This window comes from Notechis scutatus, chromosome 1, assembly GCF_049901735.1.
Source record: "Notechis scutatus isolate UNSWTSFEM ecotype Mainland chromosome 1, rNotScu1.2, whole genome shotgun sequence".
NCBI classification, from domain to species: domain Eukaryota; kingdom Metazoa; phylum Chordata; class Lepidosauria; order Squamata; family Elapidae; genus Notechis; species Notechis scutatus.
The window spans coordinates 17893741-17921275 of NC_142009.1; the positions used below are offsets into that span (position 1 = coordinate 17893741).

At 39.4% G+C, this 27535-nt stretch overlaps 1 protein-coding gene across 1 annotated transcript; it reads right to left on the reverse strand.

Annotated features, from left to right (window-relative positions):
* Positions 1 to 6: 6 nt before the first annotated feature.
* On the reverse strand, positions 7 to 27535 carry EIF4H (eukaryotic translation initiation factor 4H). The gene is made up of 7 exons (XM_026672389.2): positions 27437 to 27535; positions 14706 to 14890; positions 11492 to 11556; positions 11295 to 11394; positions 7931 to 7996; positions 3807 to 3956; positions 7 to 2037 (listed from the first exon to the last, which is right to left on the reverse strand). Exons 1-7 carry the CDS (start codon positions 27493 to 27495, stop codon positions 1901 to 1903), a joined length of 762 nt encoding a protein of 253 aa, XP_026528174.1. The 5' UTR covers positions 27496 to 27535; the 3' UTR covers positions 7 to 1900.

Sequence of the window (27535 nt, forward strand, 5' to 3'; positions counted from 1 at the left end):
CCAGCCTTAAATATTACTTAATGTTTTCTTTATTTAAAAGATCATTCACAAAATACCATATCCATAAATTTACTTTGTCATGAAGCAGAATGTGTTAAGTGTTTGGAAATTTCTCTTTACACATTTAAAAATCAAATGGATCGACTGAGTGAGCCTTGCATGGAGAAATCTTGTTTTTTGCTCTTAAAATCTTGGTTCTTCCTTACTTAAAGCAGAAGAGAGATTATTGGGTGGATTTTGTTTACAATACAACCACACAGTGCATGTCTTAAAGAAAGTTAGTGTTAAACAAATGGTTCTTATTCTCAAAAATATGCTCAAATTACAAGGAGGTCAGGAAAAGAAACATTTGCTCTTTTGTAAATCATGAAGACCTTTGCTAATAATTTTATTTATATCCAAATAAAAGCTGCTCTTGGAAGTTTGTGAATTAATTTTGCAAATTGAAAGACCTGTTTTTAGAAATTGGGCAAGATTTAGCATTTAAAAGGAGGGGAAGCCCCAGAAAAGAGAAAACCTGCCAGTTTCTATCCTGTTATTTGTATCAAAGCTACAAATAAGATATGTTAGCACTGAAGTCAGGCACCGCAGGTATTCCCACTCTGCCCAGGCTGAGCCATGAATCCTACAAACTGAACAGCTGAGCAGGCGACAAACTTCTCTTCAAGTTTACATCACTATTTAGTGCTTCTTTCCTTCTAGGTTACTTGCTGCATCCAGCTTTTTCCAGCAGAATTTATTCACACAGAGACACAAGGGGAATGAACATTTGTCAGCTGCTCAGTTTGCTAGGCCTCCATGCTGTTAAGATGCCAATTGAAACTGTATAATGTGGTGCTCTCCCCTCTGCTTATTGGAGAAGCTAAAGAGGAAGAGCACAAAACATACTGAAAGAATCAAAATGCTGGCATGGCGAAGTTAAGACACCATTTCATTCAAAACAAAGCGCCTCCAACCTCCCAAAGGGAGGGGAAAAAATTTTTTATTTAAGAAATTAGTTAGAAAGCCATTAGCAATTCTGTGGAAAAAATAAAACAAAACACAGAATATGTTGGAAGGAAGTCATGGGTGCTACAGAGTTGGCACAAATGTCAACAGCACACCAACCTCTAAGCACTAGTGGGAATGACACAGGCCAAGTCAAGAATGCATCCAACTGCATTTTTCATGCCAGACTCCAATACAGACATATAACTTCTGCTCCAGGCAGAGCCCTGCGCGGTGCCAGTGGGGCCCAGAGCAGAGGGCACCCTTTGCTCTTACTGCAGTTTACATTTTAAACTATCCTGGAAGAAACGGATTTTGGATCTATTCCAAAGTGCCCAGTGGCTTAACTCTGTGTTGCGGGAGCTTTTTTTTTTTTTTTGGCAACATTTTCACTTGGGCAGGACTCTTTTGAGTTGAGTGTCACTGGGGATGGCTGAACATGCCGCGGACAAAGAAGCACTGTGGAAGGCAGAGGAGAACAACTGGAGTCTGACTCAGATGTCTGGGAAGAAGAGAGTCAGAAACGAAGAAAAAGGTGAAGCAGCACCTTGGATTAAAGAAATCCACTGTGGAAGAGGTGCTCTATTGGCTGGAAGCCAGCCCTGAGCCTGGAACGAGGGAAGTCTGGGGCTGGGGAACTTAAGAGAATGCAGGCACTACATACAGAGAAGCCAAAAATGTGCTAAAAACCACTTGTTAACAGCTGACATGCATTCACAAGCTCTGGTTTGTTTTGTTTTGTTTTTGTTTTCCATTTCGGTTTCAAGGAGGACAAGTGTCAGATGGTAGGAATGGTGGCTGCGGGGTTAATGTTCTGAGCTCAGTGAGACACTCTGGGCTGTCTTGCGTTTCCTCCCACCCCCACCCAGCCCCTCCCTCAATCCCGTTTCCCCCACTCTTGCCCCGAGTGCCCTCAGTCATGCTCCTTTACTATTTCCTCCCTTGGCTTGGCTCCACCAAAGATGGCAGAATTGGGATTGGCTACTTGATTGAGGGGCGTAGCAACTGTCCGGGGCTTGAGCTGAAGTCTGGGCCTCTGGGCTCTTTCCTCTGCCAAAAGAAAAAGAAGAGGAGGAGATTAAGCTGAGAGGTGATATGGCTACTTTCTCAACCTGAGTTATGGATGAACTACAGTCTTTATTATGGCTATCCTGTATCTCTGGAAGGGCTCTCATGCAAGGTATTTCATGCAACTGGGCTCAGTTTGCCTATCCCATTACAATGGGATCGGGAGAACGTAGCTGCCACCCTAAAACCAAACCACTTTCCAAACTAAAGCAGTATGAAAGCACAAGGTGTCATCCACAGTGACAATTGTCCATGTAATCCCTTCTCCTCTCTCTTAGTTTCTAGCTGTCTAGGTATTTAGACTACATCCCATCACAGCCTGGAGGACATCTGGTTAAAGAAAACCTCCCTCGTGCATTACTACTCAACAGGGTGGCCTCCAGATGTACTGGACAAATTCTCAGAACTCTTAGCCAGAATAAGGGTCTAGAGAATGATCCAAAATATCTGGAGGACTCCAGGCTGGGAAAGGCAGCACTAGTTGGGTTACAACCCTCCCTGAACGACAAAGTTCTATGTTTGCATCACTAGAGGGCACTACTGCAGTTTCAACAGGACAGATCTGCTCAAGGGAGAAGACAATACAGGGAGGATCAGATTTTAGGGGAATTGACTTTGTTCCTCCCTCTATAAATCACCAGAAGTGACCCCAGAATTTCCCTCAATCTACTACAATAGATGTAGGGTGCACAAAAAGTGAAACCAGGGATAGTAAAGTAATCAGAGTCACTCTGAGAATGAGATGGACAGTACCTAAAGTTGTTAAAAATCAATGATCTAATCTATCTAATCCAGGGTTGTCAAACTTGTGTCATCACGGCGATGTCAAATGATGTATCGGGAATTTCCCCCCTTCCTTAAACTAGGAGTGGACATGGCCAACCCGTGACGCATCCAGCCCATGGGCCCAGAGTTTGACAGCCCTGATCTAATCTATCTAATCTAATCTAATCTATCTTGTCTGTCTGTCTATCTATCTATCTATCTATCTATCTATCTATCTATCTATCTATCTATCTATCTATCTATCTATCTATCTATCTATCTATCTATCTATCTATCTATCTATCTATCTATCTATCTATCTATCTATCTATCTATCAATCAATCTGATCTATCCACCTACCCATCCATCCCCTTATAGCTTCTATCATGAGTCAACTATTAAAAAGTCACATAGCATGGCCCAAGATATACAAATCTATAATGGAAACCATAAGAAGTCTCATATTAACTTTTCTGACTAACAAGTTTTATTAAAAGGCGTAATTTTTGTGAGCTACAGCTTCACCACATTAGAGATCTGAACTAAACTAACATACATTAAAAGGTCTCAGGCAATATCAGAAAATTTCCCTCAGTCTGGTCAGCTCCTTGTGACTTTTTTGCTATCTGATTACCACAGCTATCCTCCTGTAATATCTAAAACCTGTAATGGAAGTTGGATGTGGGACTCACATTGGGCTTCCTTTTAAGTACTGAAAATGGAGTTCATGTACAGTCCTGTACTGTATTACAGCACTTAAGTAGTGTAGGCTACAAAACTGGTCTGAGAATCAGCTATCTCATTTTGCCATACTACAGGTCAAGAAACCTGTGGTGTTCCAGATGTATTATAAAACCCAGCATCTGGCACCACTAGCCCCTATTACCTGGGGTGACACCAGTGGGGTGTTACAATTTAGAGTTCAGCACATCTGAATAACTGTTGGTTCTTTATCTGGGACAGGGGAGAAAGGAAGACAGCCTACCTTCTGTTGGCTCTCGGAAATCCATAGAGGACCCACGCACTGGTGGACCATCCCTGAAACGACCTGTGCCCCCCATGGGCGGGGCACCTCCTCGTCGATCTCCAGGACGTGTTCTACCTCTGCCTCCTAGGAAGTCATCATCTCTGAAACCTATTGAAGAGAATATAGCATTTAGTATCAGCTCTCTTGATATCTCTGCCCCAGGGAAAACCTTGTTCATGAAGGATTTTTCCAGGCCTTCCAAAACATCCATTCTAAAAGACAGCTAGTTTTTAACTCCCTAAGACACAGACATTTATTAACAGCCCATGTGAAAGAGAATGAACCAAGGCCTATATAAATTTCTATCAGTTCGGCGAGGGGATGTCCATAATACAAGCAGAGTATGAACATCTCCCCCCACCCCCACTCTTCCACTTCTGGCAGCGCCTCCATTATTTGTTCTATAAGGTCTCACCACTGCTTATCTTTTGCTGTGAGATGTGACTTTTCTGGCACCAGGACAATTGTACAATTACATGGTTGTGGATGTATTAGTGTTGCTATTTTTCTTAGTTGTACCATACCATTTTATTACTAGTTTTGCTTTTATGATTATCAGTAGTGATCCACTAGATTTCCTGACAAAAGAAAGAATGTGCTTGGAATACAAATGTTGTGAGGTTGAATGTAGCAAGGGGATCCGAAGTCCACACTTTGCACCTGCAAATACTAACTGAAGGTTATGATTTCTGACTGCAACAATCGAACTAGGATTCCTGCCTTCTGATAAATTTCTAGATTGAATTTTCAGAAGTAAAGCTTCCTTTCTGGTAACAGTCTACTTCTTGGTGCTATTGTTTAGATGCACTTTTAACTGAAGAAATGTCCTGTGAACTACTAGTGGCCAGCCCCTATTCTAGCTAACTCTTAATTAGGATGCAAGGGTAAACTACCATCATTGACACACTGATGTTGTTGAAAATCTCAATCTGACTTGAAGAAGAATTAGAATAAATGTAAGTGATGATAAAAAAAGAAAATAAATGGGGAAGGGCAAAAAACTAAGTTCATCAGGATGGAGAGAATTAAACATCTGAACACACAATCTGTACTGTACAGCAGAGCAATAAGAGGCTGCATTTTCAGCCTCTTATTGCTCTGCTGTGTAGCCTATTATCTAGATTCCTACCAACCTCCTCCACAAACACAAAATGTTAGCATAAGAACAAGGCTTATAGCCTTAAATCCCCATCTATAAAATGGGAACAATTTAGAGTTTGCATTACATGAAAACATTTCCTAAATTCCTTTTACATAGTGATAAAGAGCAGTAAAGGGACACAACTCCCACTTGAGGACGTTTCTGTTTGGCTCATGGAGCATACCCAGCTGAAGCAGTTCTGTACACCAGACTTAAACAAATCTATGATGCATGGGCCTTCCTTCCCTGTTGACAATACGTATTGCTAGAGGAAAGAAACAGTGATCTTACCTCGTTTAATTAAAATTGTAAAAATTGTATGCCAGAGTCACTTGGCTGAGATGGGCAGCTATAGAAATTGAACAAATAAATGAAGACCAGTTGGATGAGGTGGTGAGCATGCTTTCAAAAGGGGGGGGGGGAGAAGCTGTCTTGGTGAACTTCAGTCACAGGACTGGGAACTGATGACATATCCTAAAGGAATGGAAGGCAGATAAACCACCTGTTCTGCCGATGGTAAAATTGAATAATTTAGAACTTTACAATCCAAATCAAGCCAGGTATTCTTTTTTTTTTAAAAAAAAAACACAAATTTTATTAATTTTCAAAAACAATACACACAAACAAACAAAACATAAACATCTTTTCTGAAAGCTGCTTGATCCCGGGTTACATCTCTTCATACAGACACAAATTCAAATTCATGTTCATTTTATATACCATTCCATATCTTATTACCATTTTCCATTTTCTATATAGCTTCTCCCCTCTTTTAACTTTCTTAGTTTTATTTTATTTATCTCATCTCAGTTCAGATCATTATGCTTATTATTCTTTGTCTGTTCTGTTTCCAGCTATTTATCTTTTCTCTTTAAACAAAATTTCTCCTGTACACTAATTGGAGTGTGACGCCTTTAACTCTTTCCCCCAAATTTATAACACTTAGTATAGTACATAACTTCCATTGGGATTCTGTTTAGTACATTCTAAAGTTACACATTATATTTTTTAAAAAAGAAAAATTTATAAGTATGCAATATAATTAAAACTATCCATGCCAATTCAAATCTATCATTAATATTAATATTCATTTAAATCTTAAACATTTTACACATTACTTTTCAATTGAATATCATACTTTTATGGGAACACTTATACTTTCCACAGTTATTTCCCCCCCCCCACTTCACATCACTTATATTTTAAATCATTGTATCATTAAAATGTTCCCATTTCCTCCTACTTCAATTCTCTCATTTATTTCATTGCCTTCCTTTTATTCACAAAAAATTCACTAAGTTACACTGAATATTTTATCCCATTTTTTGATCACATGTTGTTTCCAATTTTCTAATATTATTTCTAAGTACAAATATAACAATACAATCTTATGTACCTTTGCAGAATCCCTTTTTCAATTAAATTTTACCCATTATCTCTAAATGAATCTTGTTTCTTTACATCTTGCTCCATACCATTGAGGCTTCTCATCCCTTCCTTCCTCCCTTGCGTCTTCTTCTCCCTGCCCTTTTTACCCCCTTGTCTCTCCACCTCCCTTTTCTTCTTCTGCATTCCCCCTTTCTGTTGTTTTCTAACATTATATCCACGTTTCACCTTATTTTTCTCTTTTCTGGTTGTTTTTTTAAATCTTAAAGTCCCCTTTTTCTTTTCCTCCTTCTCCCTTTCTTCTCCAAATAAAGTTACTTGTTCATCAAAGATGGCTTCTTCTTTATCCCAATCATCTTGTTGCACAGTCAGTTTCTCATAGGTGCAAATCACCGTTTCTAAGAATTGAAAAAGAGTGCCAAGAGAGTCTTTCCCTTCTTGTTCTTCTTCTTTGTATTTTTTGAATTCAATTTTCAATTCATCCACAAGTGATGCCATTGTAGAAAGAAATTTTTTTTCCAAAACAACCACCCAGGTGTTTTTAGTCCTTCAAAGATAATTTCCAAAAGTCCCAAAGTCACCAAACAGTCCAAATAAGCTGTTTCTTTTAGCACTTTCTTCTTTCTTCACTTTCTCTTTCTGGGGTTACTGTTTAGTTGCAAAGTTCCAGTTAAAATGTATCTTTTAGAAGTCTTGTTAGTATTTAATGATTCTTTAAAATTCTAGGCAATCTCCTCCTTACTTCCAAATCCTGCTCCAATTCTTTTTCTCCCTTCCCACTTACAGCAAAAAATTTTTTTTAAATGTTCAGAAATCCTTATTATCCTTTTAGCATTTAATTACCCAGTTTACCTATTGATGCCAAAGAGGGTTTTTCTGATTTCTCATGCATTTGTTCGCTGTCAACGTTAGGAAGGAGAGTGAAAAAAAAGAACTTTCCCTTTTAACTTCCATTCGCCGCTTGTAAATCTCTGGGAAGGATGTATCTTTCACAAATTTTAAGTTCCAGGATACCTTCGTTGTTGCTTTGTCCCGGTCAGCAAAAAAAACTTTCACTTCTTCTTAACTCCTGCACTTTCTTTTCCGGCTGAGCGCTTCTTTGTGGCGGCCATTTCTGACCGCCGCTCTACCGCCTTCGGAAAAGGGGGTTTAGCCGGCTAGGGAAGAGAGGTGCGATTTCTCTCGACCCTACCAGATCCCCCCTGTCTTCACCACCTTCTACGGAACTTTCAAGCCAGGTGTTCTTTTGATAACAATTTAAGACACAAGAAACCATATTTACATTCATCAAACCCAGTGTATTCATATACTTAGCCTTCAAGGACTCCAATATGCCTAAACCTCTGTGCCCAGCTATACACACCAAATGTTTCCACAAAAGTTGAATACATACAAGAGAAATGACTGCCATATTCTTAAAAAATGGAAGTGATATTTTAAATTCCACCCTATTGGCCTTAACACCTGGAAACAAGTAGAAGGTAACAGGGAAAAAAGCCAAGAGACTTGAAAAAAAAATCAGAAATATTTTTTAAAAAAAGAGAAATACTGCTACCAGCACTGAAGTCATCTCTGGAATCCCATCCACCTCCTCTCGATTCCCGTAGACTTCCACCCATGCCTAAAAAGAAAGTCACATGGGTCAATGGGGAAGATGGGGAGTTCTAGAATTTTCCATATCCAATGGTCAGAAATCCCCCTATTTTAAATCAGTACAATCCTTGCATCCATTTAAATCCGGCAACTGTATTCTGCAGGAGAATGTGGCTAGATTAAAGGTAGAACTGATATCTGAAAATCGATAACCGTTGTCAAAGAAGGGGGAATATCCAGGCATAATTCAAGCCTCAATTAAGAAAATGTGTCATGAGCCAGCATCCCCAGAAAATCAAAGTTGAAAGAAAGTTTCTCTCATATTTGTGAGTTAAGCTGCAAACATTTACACACAATCATTAAATACGCTACATTATGAAGATGGAAAGTGAGGCCTTTATCTGCAAAACACACATGGCCAGTTAATTATGTTAATGGTTGTGGCCAGGAGGGCCTTTGCGCAACTGCCGGTTGTGCACCAGTTATGCCCTTTCCTGGACCATCGGTCCCTACTCACAGTAGCTCACAGGTGGCACACAGAGCCATTTGTGTAGGCATGCGAGCCCCAGCCAAACTTACCTGCACTGCGCATGTGCGCACCTCCCAGCTGATTTTCGGCCTGTTTGAGGCCCTTTTTTCCCTCCCAGAGGCTTGAGGGAAGCCTCTGCAGCCTTTGGGGGCTGAAAAACAGGCCTTCCGGAAATACCTGAAGTGCCGAAACAGGCCCATTTTTTGGCCTCTAAAGGCTGCAGAGGCTTCCCTCAAGCCCCTGGGAGGGCGAAAAAGGCCTCAAACAGGCTGAAAATCAGCTGGGAGGCACGCACATGCGCAGTGCAGGTAAGGGGGGAAGGTTGCGTGTGCAAGAGGGGGCGGGGCGCATTTGCCATCACTGCCCTAGTCATTTCCTGTCTTGATTAATGCAATGCACTCTACATGGGGCTCCCCTTGAAGAAAATCCAGCCACTCCAGTTGGTGAAAAATGCAGCGGCCTGCATGGTTTTGTGCAGACCTCAGCGTGCACATGTTTCACCTCTCCTGAGAGAGCTGCATTGGTTGCCAATTTGCTTCCGGGTGCAATGCAAGGTGCTGATTGTCACCTTTTAAAGCCCTTCATGGCTTGGGACCAGGTTATCTGAGATAACGTCTCTTGCCAGTCACATCTACCTGACCCATTAGAACAGGGAGGCATGCTGTGGGTCCCATCCCTGAGGGAGATACACCTGGTGGGACCCAGAAGGGCCTTCTCCGTGGTGGCTCCCTCTCTCAGGAACATCATTCCCCCAGAGATTAGACTGGCTTCCTCTCTAATACTCTTCCGGAAGGCACTGAAGACCTGGTTCTGCCAGAGGGCCTGGGAACCCAGAGCGGGCTGGAGCCCATGAATTGGCTTGTGTGCACTGCTGTCGTCGGGGCGGGGGATGGGAGTTGGGGGTGATTTTTTATTTATTTTTTTCCAGATTTTGTTATATTGTACTTTATTATTTGATTCTTTTTGTTAGTTTTTATTGTTTTTTATTTTGAATATGGTTTTACATTCTCTAAGTCACCATGGGCGACTAGGCGGCAATATAAATTCAAAATAATAATAATAATAATAATAATAATAATAATAATAATAATAATAATAATAATAATAATCTGCTTTTGTGGTATCTTGGAGTATTAAGCTTCATCATCAATGTATCTACTTAAGTTATGGAGTATTAGCAAGTCCAAGAAATGAGCACATTGCCAAACAAACCCATTCCATTTTATTTAACAGTGCTGTCAACCACAAAAAATTCAGCATTGCACTGAATCCATGATTTCAAGAACATGGTAACACAACTGAACACTTAGTACAGAGGAGAGCCTTGGGATTCATGATGCTGCCTCCTTTTTACTACAAAACAGACTTGCAATCCTATTAGAAAAGCCCAACCATGTATATTTTCCCATCTGGCAGAACCCATATGGATTTGATTAATATATGGTCTCTTCCAAATCTGGATGGGTAGGACTGCAGCTCTTTAGAACAAGGTAAGAAAACCTTTAGATGGTTTTGCTTAAGCAAGATCAATCCTCTTTGATTTTCAGAGGAAATTTATTTATTTTTCCCCCCTAAAAACCTCCCTTGGGTTAAATTATTTTAGAATTATTAACAAAATAACAGAGTTGGAAATTCTAGTCAACTCATCACTCAGTTTATATGTTTCCTATTTCACAGTGGTGCAGAAAAATGCCCCCAATTTTTGGTAGCTATGCTAGATTCCAGGGGGCACATACTGCCTGGGATCTCGATCTGCCTTGGAACAAAAGAGACAGGGGCATTAGCAAACTATTTTGGAACAGCTTGCCAATTGTTCAAGGAAGTTCAAATTTGTTCAGAGATCATTTACCTGCTAATTTCTTAGGAAATTAATTGTGTCTAGGGTAATGTCTGCACATGTACAAAAATCCTACAATTTCAGGAGCAGAAATGTTCTGGAAAACTTGGGATATTTTGTTTCTTCTCTTAATTTTGCATCCAAATAGGCATGGACTGGAGGAAAAAGAATTTTCCGCAGTTTTGGAAAGTTCTGTTACTGGAATGATCACTTTTGCTTAAGAACCTCCAACAAGCTGTCCCACTATTCAATATACATTTTTTCTTCCTAATGTCTAGCTAGTAACTGAAGTATATTAAACTAAAACTGGTAGTCTTCCACTTACGACTGGTCAATTAGTGAGCTTTTAAAGTTGACAGACCTATGGAGGGGGGGGGTCTACTTGTGACCCAGATTCGAGGTTCTGATGGTTGTCCCCTCCCATGTGGTCACACTTGGCACCTAGGCCACACTGACTGTTTTGCAGCATCCTGCAGTCACATGACTATGTTTTACAATGGTTTTGTGGAAAAAAAAAACCCCAACATTTACTTTCAGTTCTCAGCAAAACCACGCCCATAATGAGACTTGGCCAAGGACTATCTGAATCCAGGATGACTGAGAACAACATACTCTATCACTGATTTGACAGTGCTTCATATTATCACATTCTGTAACTTTGTCTCCTTTATCACTACTGGATCAAAACTAACAGTGAACTTCTTTATAATTTTTTGTAGAGCATCCAGTTGCTAATATTTCCTTAACGGTATGAAATTATCTGCCCGGCTCTGAGGCTGCATTTTAGATCATTTCCTGTATTCTACTAGAAGGCACTTATATCTTCCATATAATGTCGGAAGATTGCCAGTGTTACACTGCTGACACTTAATGCCACACACAAAGACATGCCTGCTTAAGGTGGCATTAATACAACCATTCCAATTTGCAGTGCGTAAGAACAGCCATGCAGGACGTCACCTCTGTCATCTGGACCGCCACCTTTTCTGAAACCGAAGCCACCTTTGTCTTGTTTCCTGCCTTCAGCTATGTCCACTCGGAGCGACCGTTCACCAAAAAGCTGTTGGGTTGAATAAAAAAAGAAACTGTTTCTCAAACAGATTACAGATAACAGCGGCTACCTCCGTTCAAACTACATTTCACAAGATTATACTTACTGCTCCATCAAACGTCAGAGCTTCTTTAAGTGACTCAACCTCATCAAACTCTACATAACAAAATCCTGAAATGAAATAAACAAATAAATATAAATATATGTGAGAGCCAGTCTGATGTGGTTAAGGTGCCAGGCTAGAAACCGTAAGACTGTGAGTTGCAGTCTCATCTTAGGCACAAAAGCTACCTAGGTAAATTTGGCTCAGTCACTCCCCAGTGTAGAAAGAAGGCTATGATTAACCACTTTGGAAATGTTGCCAAGAAAGCTCCTTGGCATTTTCCAGGCAGTCACCAGAACTTGAAGATTGACTCAGGTATGAATAAATGTACACTGCTCAAAAAAATAAAGGGAACACTTAAACAACACAATGTAACTCCAAGTCAATCACACTTCTGTGAAATCAAACTGTCCACTTAGGTAGCAACACTGATTGACAATCAATTTCACATGCTGTTGTGCAAATGGAATAGACAACAGGTGGAAAGCATAGGCAGGTAGATCCCTGCCTACATCCCCAATAAAGGAGTGGTTCTGCAGGTGGTGACCACAGAGCACTTCTCAGTTCCTATGCTTTCTGGCTGATGGTTTGGTCACTTTTGAATGCTGGCGGTGCTTTCAATCTAGTGGTAGCATGAGAGGGAGTCTACAACCCACACAAGTGGATCAGGTAGTGCAGCTCATCCAGGATGGCACATCAATGCGAGCTGTGGCAAGAAGGTTTGCTGTATCTGTCAGTGTAGTGTCCAGAGCATGGAGGCGCTACCAGGAGACAGGCCAGTACATCAGGAGATATGGAGGAGACCGTAGGAGGGCAACAACCCAGCATCAGGACCGCTACCTCTGCCTTTGTGCAAGGAGGGACAGGAGGAACCCTGCAAATGTGGGGCCACAAATGTGCATGTGGCTGCTCAAACGGTCAGAAACAGACTCCATTAGGGTGGTATGAGGGCCCAACGTCCACAGGTGGGGGTTGTGCTTACAGCCCAACACTGTGCAGGACATTTGGCATTTGCCAGAGAACACCAAGATTGGCAAATTCGCCACTGGCGCCCTGTGCTCTTCACAGATGAAAGCAGGTTCACACTGAGCACATGTGACAGACGTGACAGGGTCTGGAGATGCCATGGAAAACTTTCTGCTACCTGCAACATCCTCCAGCATGACCGGTTTGGCAGTGGGTCAGTAATGGTGTGGGGTGGCATTTCTTTAGGGGGCCGCACAGCCCTCCGTGTGCTCGCCAGAGGTAGCCTGACTGCCATTAGGTACCGAGATGAGATCCTCAGACCCCTTGTGAGACCATATGCTGGTGCGGTTGGCCCTGGCTTCCTCCTAATTCAAGACAATGCTAGACCTCATGTGGCTGGAGTGTGTCAGCAGTTCCTGCAAGACAAAGGCATTGATGCTATGGACTGGGCCACCCGTTCCCCAGACTTGAATCCAATTGAGCACATCTGGGACATCATGTCTCGCTCCATCCACCAACGCCACGTTGCACCACAGACTGTCCAGGAGTTGGGGGATGCCATACAGGCACGTGGAGGCCACACACACTACCGAGCCTCATTTTGACTTCTTTTAAGGACATTACATCAAAGTTGGATCAGCCTGTAGTGTTTTTTTCCACTTTAATTTTGAGTGTAACTCCAAATCCAGACCTCCATGGGTTGCTAAATTTGATTTCCATTGATAATTTTTGTGTTATTTTGTTGTCAGCACATTCAACTATGTAATGAACAAAGTATTTAAAAAGAATATTTCATTCATTCAGATCTAGGATGTCTTATTTTTGTGTTCCCTTTATTTTTTTGAGCAGTGTATATACACACAATTAAAATCAGGAAAACCGCTCTCATTTCGGTACTGGAAACTAGGTATGCACGTATGATCATTGGCTTACCATTCTCATAAAATTGATTTGGCTCCTTGAGTTTTGTCACCCAACAATTTTAACTTCCTGATTTGAAATACAGATTATAGAAAAAGAAACATAAAAACATTTGCTCTAGAGGGATACAAAATATTTTATATTTGGAATGTTTCAAGCTTGGTTTCAGTAAACTTATAGGAAACAATGATAGGATACATTTATTAAGACTAAAACAGCTGCTTTGTATTTGAAACAGCGATTTTAAGATCAAATTTTTTTGCATACTTTAAATTTGTTCCTTACGTAATTTTTTCTTACAGGTAAGATGAGAAGCACTTTGCTAAGACTTCTTACATAATGAGATAAGCAGCTAGTACTTAACGTGTGTGTATTTGCAGTTAAGTTTAAAAGTAGGGAATTTATGTATCTTGGGGTAAAACTGTTCGGCTGTTTATGTTCTCTTGTTTATTTTCCTGAAGATGTTTTATTGTGTCCCCACAACAATCTTGTGATGTAGGTTGGGCTGAGCGACATGTAAGTGACCTAAAGTTCACCCAGTGAGCTTCTGTGCCTATAGGTAGACAAAGAACCCATGTCTCCTTGCTCTTAGTCCAACACCTTCACCAAAATACATAACCTTTTATTAGCAAGTATAGATGGTTGGATATACAGGAAAACTTTGTTATGTTGCTTATTCCTATTAAGGGTTTCAGCTGGTCAAACCTTTACTTTACACAAGCCCTTCTCTCCTTCACTCCTGCAACAGGCATTTTCTGTGATCAATCAGCATCTTTATCTTCAATGGGTTATTTTGGGAAGAGCTAAACTGCTGCATGAGGTTCTCTCCCTAAAGATCACAATCTATGCTTCCAGCATTAAGGTTTCCCCTATAAAAGCTGGCTGATAGATCACACATCCCCATGGTCCAACTCAAGTTATATAGCTATCACAATGTACATTTATCTGTAACATTTAATTACAATTTAAAATATTTACCTCAAAAGCTGGCGTTCATTCTAATGCTATGGTAGTGGCCCCTAGAATCCCTTTCAAGATACAGACAATTGTATTTTTTAATTTGATAAAAAGAGCAAGTTATTAAATACATGGGAATGGTTTTATTTTCTATATCTAAACATTGAAGTTACATTACAGATTTTGATTTCTACTGTCCACTCCTTGGAATGTGTTTTCTGACTTACCACAGAAAAGCAAAAAATGATCTTCACACCAAATACATGTACACATGCACACAAAGGCACACTCAATTTCACACCTTTGCTCTACAAAGAAACAGCTACCATAACCTCCAAACTTTATGACAAAGGGGAGATATAAAACCACCTACCTTTAAATTTATCTGTCTCTTTGTCTCTGACTAGTCGCACACTTCTTATACTGAGTTTCTCAAAGATGGCATCAATATCTCCTTGAACTGTGTTGAAGGGGAGGTTACCAACGTATGCTGTAAAGGGGGGCTCTGTTGGAAGCTCTTTCTGTTTACGTACACCAATGGCAGAACTGCCACGAGACCTGTTGACAAGGGTAAGATTATAATTGACACCCGAGTGCTCCCTGTGGGAGTAGCAGCTATGGCACACTTAGAAAACTCAGATATGGAGAAGCACTTTTGCATCAAGCGGCTAACCTTGAAACCAGGTAGAGGTAACCTATGGCTTACAGACCCCCAAGCATCTCATCAACCATTTCTAAAGTCTAAAGATGTATATCGGTATAAATTCAGCTTTATACTGAAGCCAGACCACTTACTTTGGTAGGGTTTTAAAGAGCAAAGTTATTGCCTTAAACTTTGCAGGGGGTTACAGCACACATGCACCCGCTCAAAACACTTCCCCCAAATCAGATAATTTTCATTGTTTCCCCTTACTTTAGGAATAAAACCACCACAGAGGCTTAAGGCATCCTTTTTACCACTTGACCTCCCATTCCAAAAATGGGAAAGGTAAGTTCAACAATGTCAGCTTTGACTATTTGGCAGTATCATGACACCAGCCACCCAAATGGGAATCAATGAGGAAAAAGGAGCTTCCCTCCCCTGGCCATAAATAGGGATCCCTAAACCCTTCAGCTCATCAGCCCCTTCATCAAGTTTCAGGTTGCTCATTGACCCCCACTATATGTAAATGATTTACTAAACACTATTTTAACTAATAGGAGTACAAATAGCAACATCAACACCTTGGATAGCTCCACTGAGCCTTAGGAATCAATACTGACCGCTTATAAGAACCCTGCTTTAAAACACTCAAAGGCAATTTTTTTTAGCCCAGAACAACTGAGATGATACATCTAGCAGATGTATTCCTCAAGAAACATGATTATATTGTACCATACAAAATGTTATAAACTACAGAATTAATGTAAGGAAGACCAACCCCTATGCTGAGCAAGTTACAATGAAATATAATTGACAGAGAAGGGAGAATTCAACAGCAGTTCAGGAGGAAATATAAGGTAATAATCTGAATGAAATTACAAGAAGATTTTGTTTAGTGACTGCCCCATTTAGCAACTGTTCAATTATGATGATGAAAAAGTAACTCTATCACTAATGTTTGCATTTCTGATCATTGAAGGTATGTATGTGAGGCAAAAGAAAGCTGAAGTGAAAACATTAGCACAGTCATGATTTTTAATGACCGAGCTGCCAGTCTTAACTCTAGTAGCTAAACGAGGACTACCTGTATGCTGCCTGATTAACTGGGAATTTATATTCAGATTAATCATTAGTTAGACCCAGATTAGTAACATGGTATCTGTCACATTCTTTAGAACACAATTTCTTCGTCTTTAAAAATGAGGAACAATTCTGAATTTCTTTTATGATAGACTGGGGCAATAAAAGGAATACTGAAATCTTCTCTAACTTTAACCCGAAAGTCACACTCAGTTCTCCCTCAACTGTTTCAACGTGTTATCTGAGGTACAGTGTGCCAATATCTTTTCTTCGGTGGCTACTCGTTTTTGGAATGGATCCAAAATCCATAAAAACACACTGGGATGTTGGGACCAGCTTGGAGAAAAACAAGCTCCTCAAAGGAACATGAGATTCCATGAATATCATTTAAGGAATATGTAGTTATACTACAGCTCCTCTTGCTTTCACTCATTCATGTTTTAGTCACTTCTGGATTGGTGCATAAGCGCACCAACGTGCCCACCGTCCCTGTCCTATTCTTTTATTTTTCTTATATGTACCCATTTCATGTATTCATAACTATGTATATACTTATACCTATTATCTTGTAAGCGATTGACAAATCAAATAAATAAATAAATAAATGCACTTTACATGAGGCAGTCCTTGATGACAATCAGGAAGCTGCAATTGGTCCAGAATGCAGCGCAGCAAAGGACTAGGATAGGACTAAGTCTGATGGTTAACAGTATAGGTCGTTATGGCCCTTTGGTAGGAAGGTATGTGCTTGCTTTTTTTTGGTTTTGCAGTGAACTGCCTAGGATTATTGTGATATAGGCAGTAATAAACGTCATTCAATAGAAAAGCACATAATTAACAACTAGGAAGTATCTGTCTCCTTTTTACCAATTGAGATGAAATAAAATATATTTTACTGCTAGACATAAACCAGTTGCACTACATCTTGTGGACATCTTTTTAAAAAACTATCATGGAGAACAGCTAATGACATAACTTTTCATGTGAGTTTAAATATGAGTACACATTCTCCTCTTGTACAAGGAACTACTCTTGTAAAACAACAACATTTGGTTGTGTTTCTTATATTCACTGGACAAGGCCAATGTGAAAAATTAAGGTTTTGAGATGCATCTTCTTCTTACCCTTGGAATCTTCTATACATATAAAAGTGAAATACCACTCATGTATTATCACAAAATCTCCAGAACCGTAAAGCCTACAAACTTGAAATTTGGCACGTATGTTCCTCTTCGCTTCTAGGTGGTCACTAAGAAAGTATTTTTCAAAATGACCATCAGAGCACTAGTATTTCGTATATTATTATTAGCACGCTCTGATGCTAAGGAGTTCTACTCCCCCTCCCCACCTGAAAAGAAATCTATTCCAAATGCAAAACACAAGCAGAAGTTTCAGTTTCAGAGCAGCAAGCAGCTTTAGTACAGAACAGTTGAGCTAAGCCACGCCTAGGCTCCTTGCTGTCTCCTTCTTGCTCACACAGCAAATACTGTTTCAGTTTCCAAACAGCCCTCAACTCTCACATACTGATGCTAACCAGATGAATACCGATGGATGCTGATAGGCAGAGGCATAATTTTTCCCTTATTTTCCTCCCCAAAAACTAAGCCCGACCAGTGTTTCATAGCGCAGCATGGGTATCGAACTAGTCAAATATAGCTGTAACACCATCACTTTCTTGCCTACAGCTGTAGTCGAAGCAAATGATAGCACTCTGTACAGCATTTTGGAAAATATAACTATTCACTGAGCAGCATATGGAGCAATAGTTCTCTAGCAACTACAGTAAAATGCAGCCTCAGAGATTTTCTGAGGAAGATTAAATGCCATGATAGAACACTTGTGATTCTAGCAAAGTTTCTCAAATAAATTTCCTGAACTTCCAATAAAAATCTGCAAGTGTGAACAGGTTTGTGATAAGTTCATAAGTTTCTACTTGCTATATTAGTCAGAGAAAAAGGTACAGCACATTTCAGAGTGGACTCTGGAGTGATTTATGGCAAGGATTATATTTAGAGATGCAGTTATTTCCAGGACCTTAGAGCAGAGAAAGGACCTCCACAGCATCTCCATCTCTCTCTCTCTCTCTCTCTCTCTCTCTCACACACACACACACAGAGTAAGGCCACTTGTCTCAGGTTTAAGAACTTGAGCAGTTATTTCTAACACCAGTTTCAGTGATCACCAAGTGTGATCACTGAAACAAAACAAATCTCAGAATCTACAACTAAATTCCTGCAATGGATGAGCAACATCTCAAGAGTATCCCTATATTTTAAAAGTATCCTTCCATGAATATTGCCTAACTCTGTATGTACGGTAGCTATACCTCTATGCTTATTTACTGAATTAATTCAGAGTTAAGCATGGAAAGGACTGATACTAAAATATTAATTTCCAATTTTGGCGGTCATAAAAAGAAGTCCAACAAATCTAGCACATTCAAGAGGTTGTCAGTGAAGAGTATAAACAGCTGAAATGCTGTAAAAAACTGAAATAGCTTTTAAGTTTAGAGTAATGTAGTTTAGAGAAAAGAAAGGTCTCCAAATGCCTGAATGGCTGTTATTAATAATGACATAAGAATTCTTAATTCTTCAAGAGGATGACTTGAGCAAGACTAAAAGTAGCTCATCTGAAGAAAACAGTATAGGGAAGACTATTCTAGAGTTTGGGGTGCATTTCTTCCAAGGGCTGGTCCATTTCTAAAATTTAAAGTAAAGCATTCATTTCCTATTAATTTTTCGTGCAGGAAAAAAAGAAGAAAAAACCTAAGAAAATACAGCTAGTGATAAACAATGCCACCGTGGACATAAAATGCTTTGAAGTATGCATGTTTGTGACAGTTGCCCTCAACATCCAAGATGCTTTATTCATTTTCAACAAAGTTGATTCAAGAAATTGATCAAAAACATATGGGATACTTAACAAAATGGGTCTGATATAAATACTGTGGTGGTGCAGTGGTTAGAATGCAGTACTGCAGGCTAATTCTGCTGACTGCCCACTGCCAGCAGTTTGGCAGTTCAATTCCCACTGGCTCAAAGCTGACTCAGCCCTCCATCCTTCCAAGGTGGGTAAAATGAGGAGCCAGATTGTTGGGGGCAATATGCTGGCTCTGTAAACCGGTTAGAGGGGGCTGTAAAGCACTGTGAAGCAGTAAATAAGTCTAAGTTCTATTGCTATAGAATGATTCTATTTTGAAACAAAGTGATAATATTCATTTTATTAACTAATCTAATAGGCTATGAGTTAGGAATGAAGAGTGCAGAAATCCATCATTGTGAAAGGTATTTGGAATGACAAGGTAGACCGACCATCTGGTTCTGTCAGTTGGGAGTTCATGTTGTTGACAAGCAGGCAATTAAAACATGATATGCTAGCTACATGATATTATGTATGTATATATGTGTGTGTGTGTGTGTGTGTGTGTATCTATCTATCTATCTATCTATCTATCTATCTATCTATCTTTCTATCATCTATCTATCTATCTATCTATCTATCTATCTATCTATATATGAGAACAGAAATAGTCAAAGCTACTCGTACACTTCTATATGGTTTGTGATTAGATCACCAAGGATTTCTGATTCACCAAATAATAAAAGAAACATAAGAACTTTTGTCAAGACCACTTCTATATTAATTGTTCATCACCTAGACTCAAACAGAGTTTAGGCGGCTCTATTTGAATATTGAACAGGCTCAATATTACTCAAAATATAAAAGAAAGACATATTAACCTGGCTGCCTTTGATCGTATGTCAATGTTGCTCTGCTAGGCAGTTTTTGAACTGCATCTGAATTACTATAAACAGAACCCTATCATATACAACCTAAGAGAAAGATCTGCACTTGTATATGTACACCCTTAGTCTCTATATAATGTAATGATTGACTGCTATTATTTGATGAGCCACCATTTTGTTTCCGTTAGAGCAGCGGTCGCCAACCAGTGGGCCATGAGAAAGTTTTGGTGGGCTGCAGTGAAATCTCACCCCCAGAGCTCCCCTCCAAAGCAATTAATCCAGGCTGTGCAGAAACACAAGGCTGCTCAGCCCACATGGCCAGCGGGAACCCTCCCCGCCCACACACTCCTTATCCAGCAAACTTGTCTGCTAAGTTGCTATTTTTCCTTTTTCCGACCATCAGCTGTTCTGCTGTGCTGGGAGATTTAGATTAGCTAGGAAGCAGGAAATTGTTGGATTTCTTGCTTTCTAGCTAAGCACAGCCGAACCTCCCTTAGGACTGAAGGTTTGCTTGCAAGCAAATTCAGTGCAGACTCACGGCAAGCAAATTTGAGACTGAGCTAGTCGATGGCAGATAGATCACTGAATGATTCTGTGAGCAACTCAATCTGCCTGCTTTGCCTGATTTTGGATAAAAGTTGCTTTTTTAAAATAAAAAATTCAGTATTTACATACATGGTGTGTTGTGAGTTAATTTTGTGAGTTTGCTTGCAAGCAAATTTTATGTGACAGACTGAGCTAGCCAATGGCAGATAGATAGATTTCTGAATGAATCTGTGATTCTGTGAGCAACTCAATCTGCCTGCCTGCTTTGCCTGATTTTGGGTAAAATTTGCTCTTTTTTTAATAAAAAAATTCAGTATTTATATAAATATTTATAATATTTACATACAAGCCATGCCCAGCCAGTCACATGACCACCAAGCCATACCTACAAATTAGGCCACAGAACCAGTTAGTGGTCCCTGGGATCTAAAATTATGAGTTTGATAGTCCCTGAGGTCCAAAAGGTTGGCAACCCCTGCGTTAAGAGTACAAATATGGTATTCCTTACTTTTCTAGTTACACGAAGGATAGCTACCTGCAGTCTTTAACAAAAATAAAAGCTTCTAGAACCACAATACATGACCACATTCAAAAATTATTATAGGATATAATGTTCCTATGATATTCTACCATTGCAAACGCTACTTAAATTTTAAAGAAATACTACATGAGAACAAGATTAGTGTTTTGTAAGAATAATGTTGGATGAAGGCAAAGAAGGAAGCTTCTCCAGTTAGGATCTGAACATAAAACACAACAATAAAACTAATAAATCATTTGATCATTCCTAATATTGTGCATTCTAATTTTCTTCTCACCTGCATTAATATTAAGTTGTCTAGAAAAATCACACAAGATTTCATATATATGAAGCAAAAGCTCCTGAGAAAATGTGCTTGCAATCTTACCTGTGGGTTATTTACAATGTGATAGCCACCAAGAGGGCCTTTTTAGTGGTGGCATACTGATTATAGAATTGTCTCCTAGAAACAATAAATGGTGCCCATGTTATTTAGTTTCCAACCAGTTTGAGAGATATGCTTGTTCAACAGGGTAAACATTTTTTTTTTTGGGGGGGTCAAAATTATATTGAAACGTATACTGATTAAAAAGAAGCAAAATAACTCTCTCCAAATCTCATCCCAACACTCATACAAGTAGTCCTTGCTTAATAACTTGAATTGGGACCATAATTCCCATCACTAAACAAAGTAGCCATTAGTTTAAACATAGTACGGCACCACTTAGTGACAGCAACTGATAGTCCCAGTTACATTGCTTTTTCTTCCCTGCCACACTTATCTTCACCAACTCCTGCTCCCCATGTAACTTCCCCCTTTCTCTGCCCTTTTGATGCTCTGCCCTTTATTGCCTCATATTCTCTTATACCACTGCTGCCCCAGATGATCTTCACCATCTTCTTCCTCCACTGCTGATGTCCACTCAGAACTGATGCAGATGCCTCACAAATGGCTAGACAATGGGAAGAAAGATCAGCTGGTGACAGCAAAGGTCTAGGATGGCATAGGACAGAGATGAGGGGAAGATAAGCAGGTGGAAAAAGTTGAAGCACTGACTGGTCCATAAGCAAGAACTTCTTGCATGGCCTATCTTGTAGAAGTTCAAGATCTCCCAAAGAAATAAGATGGCTAAAATATATTTGCAACTCCCAATACAATTTTGGCACCAGTAATAAAAACATTATGAGTACAGTTGGACTAATTTTGAAATTCTCTTATAAAAATAAAGGAAATTTAACTGTGAAATAACAGGGTAACGTGGATGTTAATTTTGTTTGTTCCCAGGAATTACTGAGATAAATATAGAATAGGTACTGTAGCTCATTGAATTTTGCCTATAATAGCAAATTTGAGGAATGACCCAGCTTAAATGGTTATATTTGGGGTGCATTATGCAAAGATCTAGCTCCCTTTGAAGTGTATAATGGTGAAAAGATAGAAGGGAAGAGAAAAAGAAAATAACCAGCATGAAGTGCATGAACTCATGTATGGTGGTAAGGGATGTCCTGCAGCAAGAGGACTAGATTAGGGTAGATTATCCTGGAGAAAAACTATCTACGTGGTTACTAAGCACTGACACTAATTTCATGGTACATAAAACAATCAGTATTTTATTTACTAGGCTTTATCAAGCTGATCCAATTCCTTACTCAACATTTGACAAATTCATGAACTGAAAGTAAACTCAAAAGAAAAACAATTATTTCTACTCCATTGTTCAACAAAAGCAACATTCTGAAATTGTGTTACACCCTTAGAATCAAATATAAGCCTGCTACCCTATTCTAAAAGGAAATCTTTTTCACTCGTTTCATCTTCTTTCCTTCTGCTCAATCGTTATAAATAATTCGGTGCTGGGGAAAAGAATTTTTTGAGAAATCATGATTAATACTGATTTTGACTCTAAATGATCTAGCCAGTTGGCAAAAATTGGGAGAAAATTATAGGTAGCAAACATCCAGGTGGTAAAGAAGATACACATAACCTCTTATATGTATCAAGTATTTGATCTAAATAAGTGCCAAAGGTCTTTTTGTAAAGTAACAGGGAAGGAGGAAAAAGAATTTCAGCCTCATCAGATTCACAGAAATACGAACTATTAGATTCTTAAACTACTTCTACACTACAAAAATATTCTTTATTTACCAGCAATTTTACTTTTCCTATAAAATGCAGGGAACAACCCTGATTTTACAACCCCAAACTTATCTTATTTATTTTATATATTAATTTATTCTTTACTATGGATTTTATTCAATTTATATGGCTGCCCATTTCAAACAAGTGACTCAGAACAGTTAACCATCAATTCAATTATTTCAAATGTTCCAATCAACACTTCAATCCCCATGCTGGGGACATTGCCACATGTTCTAAGCCTTGTGAAAGATTAATATAGTTGGGCCAATCTGACTTCTAGGAGAGATAATGCACATGCCAGGTGCCACTTCCTGGGTTTTGACAGGCGGCACCTTTTAATGGGCTGGACTAGTAACATGACTTTCCTGTCTGCCCTGATGAATAGACGTGAACAAATTTAATTGTTAAAACAATTAAAATCAGAAAAAAATGAATAGAAAAATGCAAATTTAAAAACCAAAATGTCTGGGGGTGAGAAACTTCTCTATTTTTTCAGTAAAACACAGCCACCTGAGTCTTTGATGAGTTGATTTTTGGGTCCATATTCATGGCATCATGAATATATCGAACATTCATTTCAATTAATTCAGGTTTGCAGCCAACAACACATCATCTGCATATAAACTTGCACATTCACACCCTAACCAACACCCCTTTAATGACATCACAAGTACCCCTTATACATGTATTCATAAAGATGTTAAGACAGGGAGACACCATACATCTTTTTCTTATGTTGTGCTCAGTGTTGAACCATTCCCATTTACTCTTTATGTTCTTTGTTGCTCTTATTGCATGCAGCAAAACACTGCATAGTTCAAGCCTATTTTTTTCAACATTCTTACAGCATTTATTTTCATTTCATTATTCTTTTTTAGGTATGTATAAGATTTATTTCAATACCACTCTTCTACATATCACTATAATTCCTATAGAAATCTCCAAAATACTCTTCCAGCATTCTCAGATATCACCGTCGTTTTTCATCCATTCACTCTGCTTTGAGCTCCTGCTTTCACTCTATTAAAAAAAAACCATCAAAATTTCTTGACATTTTCTCCGCTAAGTTTAAACTTAACTGTTCCTGGCTGATTATGACTACCATTTTCTGAGCTATCATTTTCTCTGTACAAATTATATATTTCTCCAAATTTGTAAAAATCCTATTAGCATAACTCAAAACATGTTTATGACAGTCTGGAACAAAATTGTTTTACTCAGGCAGCTTCCTCATGGTCTTTTCTTTGATTCAATTTCTATTGAGTTGGGAGATTACTTTCAAATATTTTTTCATATAGGACTTAACTTTTATATTGGCATTCTTCCCTTACCTCTTTTGTTTCTTTTTCTTCCATGTACTTTTGATGCTACCGTGTTTCTCATATAAGGCCAGGTCTTATTTTTTTGAGCCCAAAAATGGCTAGGCTGTCTTTTCGGGGTGACTTAATTCCCCCTCCTTGCATCTTTGGGCGGGCGGGCAGCGACAGCCTGGATGTTGACCTCGGCGTTGGTGAGGCACTTAGTATCGGGGTCAACGCAGGCAGCAGCATATCCGGGTGTGCAACAAAAGTACTTCCTAACGGCAAGCCCCCACCATTCCCCCATTTCGCATGTTTTAATATAGGCCTTAATTTGGGGGAGGGGCTTAATTTCATTTCATGCCTATAAAACATGCTAGGACTTCCTATTGGGGGAGGCCATATTGTTGGAGAAACAGGGTATTAATATATGGTCCATAGCACATTTAAATATCTCACCTATCTTGTATTTTTCTGTGATTCTCTGGCTGTTCCATCCCAAATAAAGCCATCATGCTTTTTAAATCCAATACTATATATTTGTATGTACTGATTTAATATAGACCATGTATTTGAATAAAAAACCTTTAACTCTAGTTACTTACCAAATAGTAAAAATTCTCATTTAGTCTTGGATCATTTTCTAAACTTTCTCCAGTCTATTCATATCACCTAGCAGAATAGTTTTACCTTTTGAATTGCAGTAATTCAGGATGGAGTACAATTTTTCAAAAACCTTTTGATGGTCAATTATTACAGTACCAAAAACTCTTCCCCAAACCCCAAAAATTCTTCCCCAAACCCCAAAAATCTTCCCCAAACCCCAAAAACTTTAACCTTAGACTGTCTACTATTGACCTCACCCCTTTCCTAAGAGGTCTGTAGGGGGCGTGCATAAGCGCACCAACGTGCCTACCGTCCCTGTCCTATTGTTTCTCTTATTCTTTTATTTTTCTTATATGTACCCATTTCATGTATTCACAATTATGTATACACTTATACTTATTATCTTGTAAACAATTGGCAAATCAAATAAATAAAATAAAATAAATAAGTATCACTGGTCACTAGAATGTAATATTCAGCTGCCACTAAAGTATGAATTTTTCATTTAAAATGCACTAAAAATCTACATAGCAGCAATTGACACTTTCTTATACCTTTCATTTAAAATCAAATCTACAGGTTAACTTTGTTCTGTGTATTAATCAATTATGCACTACAACTTCAAATCATTTTCAGCAACTTCCCACTTTTCTCTTAAGTTTAATACACATAAACATAACTGTTTTTCTTTCATTTGTTAATTCATCTTTTACTTCTCTTACATTCCAATCTATATATATATATATATGAAAGCAAAATACCACTCATGCCTCATCACAAAATCTCCAGAACCGTAAAGCCTACAAACTTGGCATGTAATTTGGCATGTAAGCTCCTCTTGGCTTCTAGGTGCTCACTAAGAAAGGATTTTTCAAAATGACCATCAGAGCATTAGTATTTCATATATTATTATTAACAGCTCTGATGCTAAGAAGTTCTACTCCCCCTCCCCACCTGAAAAGAAATCTGTTCCAAATGCAAAACACAGAGGAGTTTCAGTTTCACAGCAGCAACCAGCTTTAGTACAGAACAGTTGAACTAAGCCATGCTCAGGCTCCTTGCTGTCTTCTTCTTGCTCACACAGCAAATACTGTTTCAGTTTTCAAACAGCCCTCAACGCTCTCACATTGACAGGACACTAGCCAGTTGAATACCGATGGATGCTGGTAGGCAGAGGCACATTTTTTTCTTATTTTCTTCCCCAAAACCTAAGCCTGATCACATAATGTAGTAGCTAAGCACGGTTATAGAGCTAGTCTTATATATCAGTCATCATCAAATGGGCTTATAGATGTTGACCTCTGCATGTTACGGCATATTATTTCCCACCTTCATTATTCTTATAACTCAAGATGGCTGAGATGCCTAATGTTTCTTCCTCTTATTTTCTCCACAATTATCACCCTGTCAGATGGGTTGGGATGTGATTGAGGGGCAGGCCCTACCTTCTTTAATGCCTAAGGCAGGACTAGAATTTACAATCTCCTGGTTTATAGCCTGGTGCCTTAATTTTGTAACATCACAAGTATGTTCCATTATGCACTTTGATTTTCTTCAGATTCACAATCAAAAGTGAGTTACATACACTACTGTACTAATAAACCTTCTCACTCAAAGGCCCCAAATTCTTTCTCCTGCTCTCTTCACTTGTTCAGCTTCCCAGCACACTCCTCTTAACTACTTGAAGGCTGAGGTCTCCTTCCTTTGAGCACCAGCTTTACTATCCATTCATATTTCACAATTAAGGAATGGGGATTAAAAGAACAAATGAATGGAGTGTTCACTTCCTAGCACCATTCAAAAAAACCTTGAACACTTGCCTCTTTTTTTTTAACCCAACCTTCTAATGTTCAACACCACACCAAGATGTTTTAAATGAACTTCTCTCCACGAGCATCCTCTATTTAGCCTAAAGAACCATCCACCCAAATTGTTGCTCTCCAGGTATGCTGCTTTTTAATTGCCATGATTCCATAAAGCACAGACACCTTAGCTGGCGATTATGCGAGTTGAGGGCATACAGAACTAGAGGCGTTGGGTGGGGTTAGTTTGATTAAGGCTGCCTTACAGACACTCCTGCTAAATTTTACCTTTTTGTCAGGCGACGACTAATCCACAATGAAAGTTATTGTTAAGATTATGTATCAAAGACTATCGCCATCGTTCTCCTGGACACTACCAAGCTTTCCTTCTCATGACCCTCTTCCAAACCTCCTTGTTGGTAAACTTTAAAAGCCAAAGGATTTTCCCGCTTGCCTCGTATTTTTAACCTTCTGGTCTTTGCAGAGGTTACTCGTCCCTAATCAAAACACACACCAGTCTTCGCAACAAATCCGCTCGGCCTTGTCTCTCTTCTCCTCACATCACAATCCCCTTCCCACGTCGCTCCCTCCCCATCGGGGGGCGACGTCGCCCATGTTTCTCCCCTCAGCTTCGGTGTCTGAGGAAAGTACATCTGCCCATCCACTGGCCGGAAGAATGGCCGTCTCCTACGTTTCCCGGTTGCCCGTCCCAGTCCCTCTCACCCGCGGCCGCCCCCGAAGCTACTATAGGCCCGGTCGTCATAAGCATCGAAATCCGCCATTGCTGCCGCTCCTGCCGCCTCAGCCTCCCCGAGCGCGAGC

Coding starts and splice junctions, on each gene's coding strand:
- EIF4H (XM_026672389.2), bottom strand. CDS start 27,495: ATGGCGGATTTCGATGCTTATGACGACCGGGCCTATAGTAGCTTCGGG. Junction 11,557..14,705: donor AGAGACAGATAAATTTAAAG/GTAGGTGGTTTT, acceptor ATTTCATTTCAG/GATTTTGTTATGTAGAGTTT. Junction 7,997..11,294: donor TGGCGGTCCAGATGACAGAG/GTGACGTCCTGC, acceptor CTTTCTTTTTAG/GCATGGGTGGAAGTCTACGG.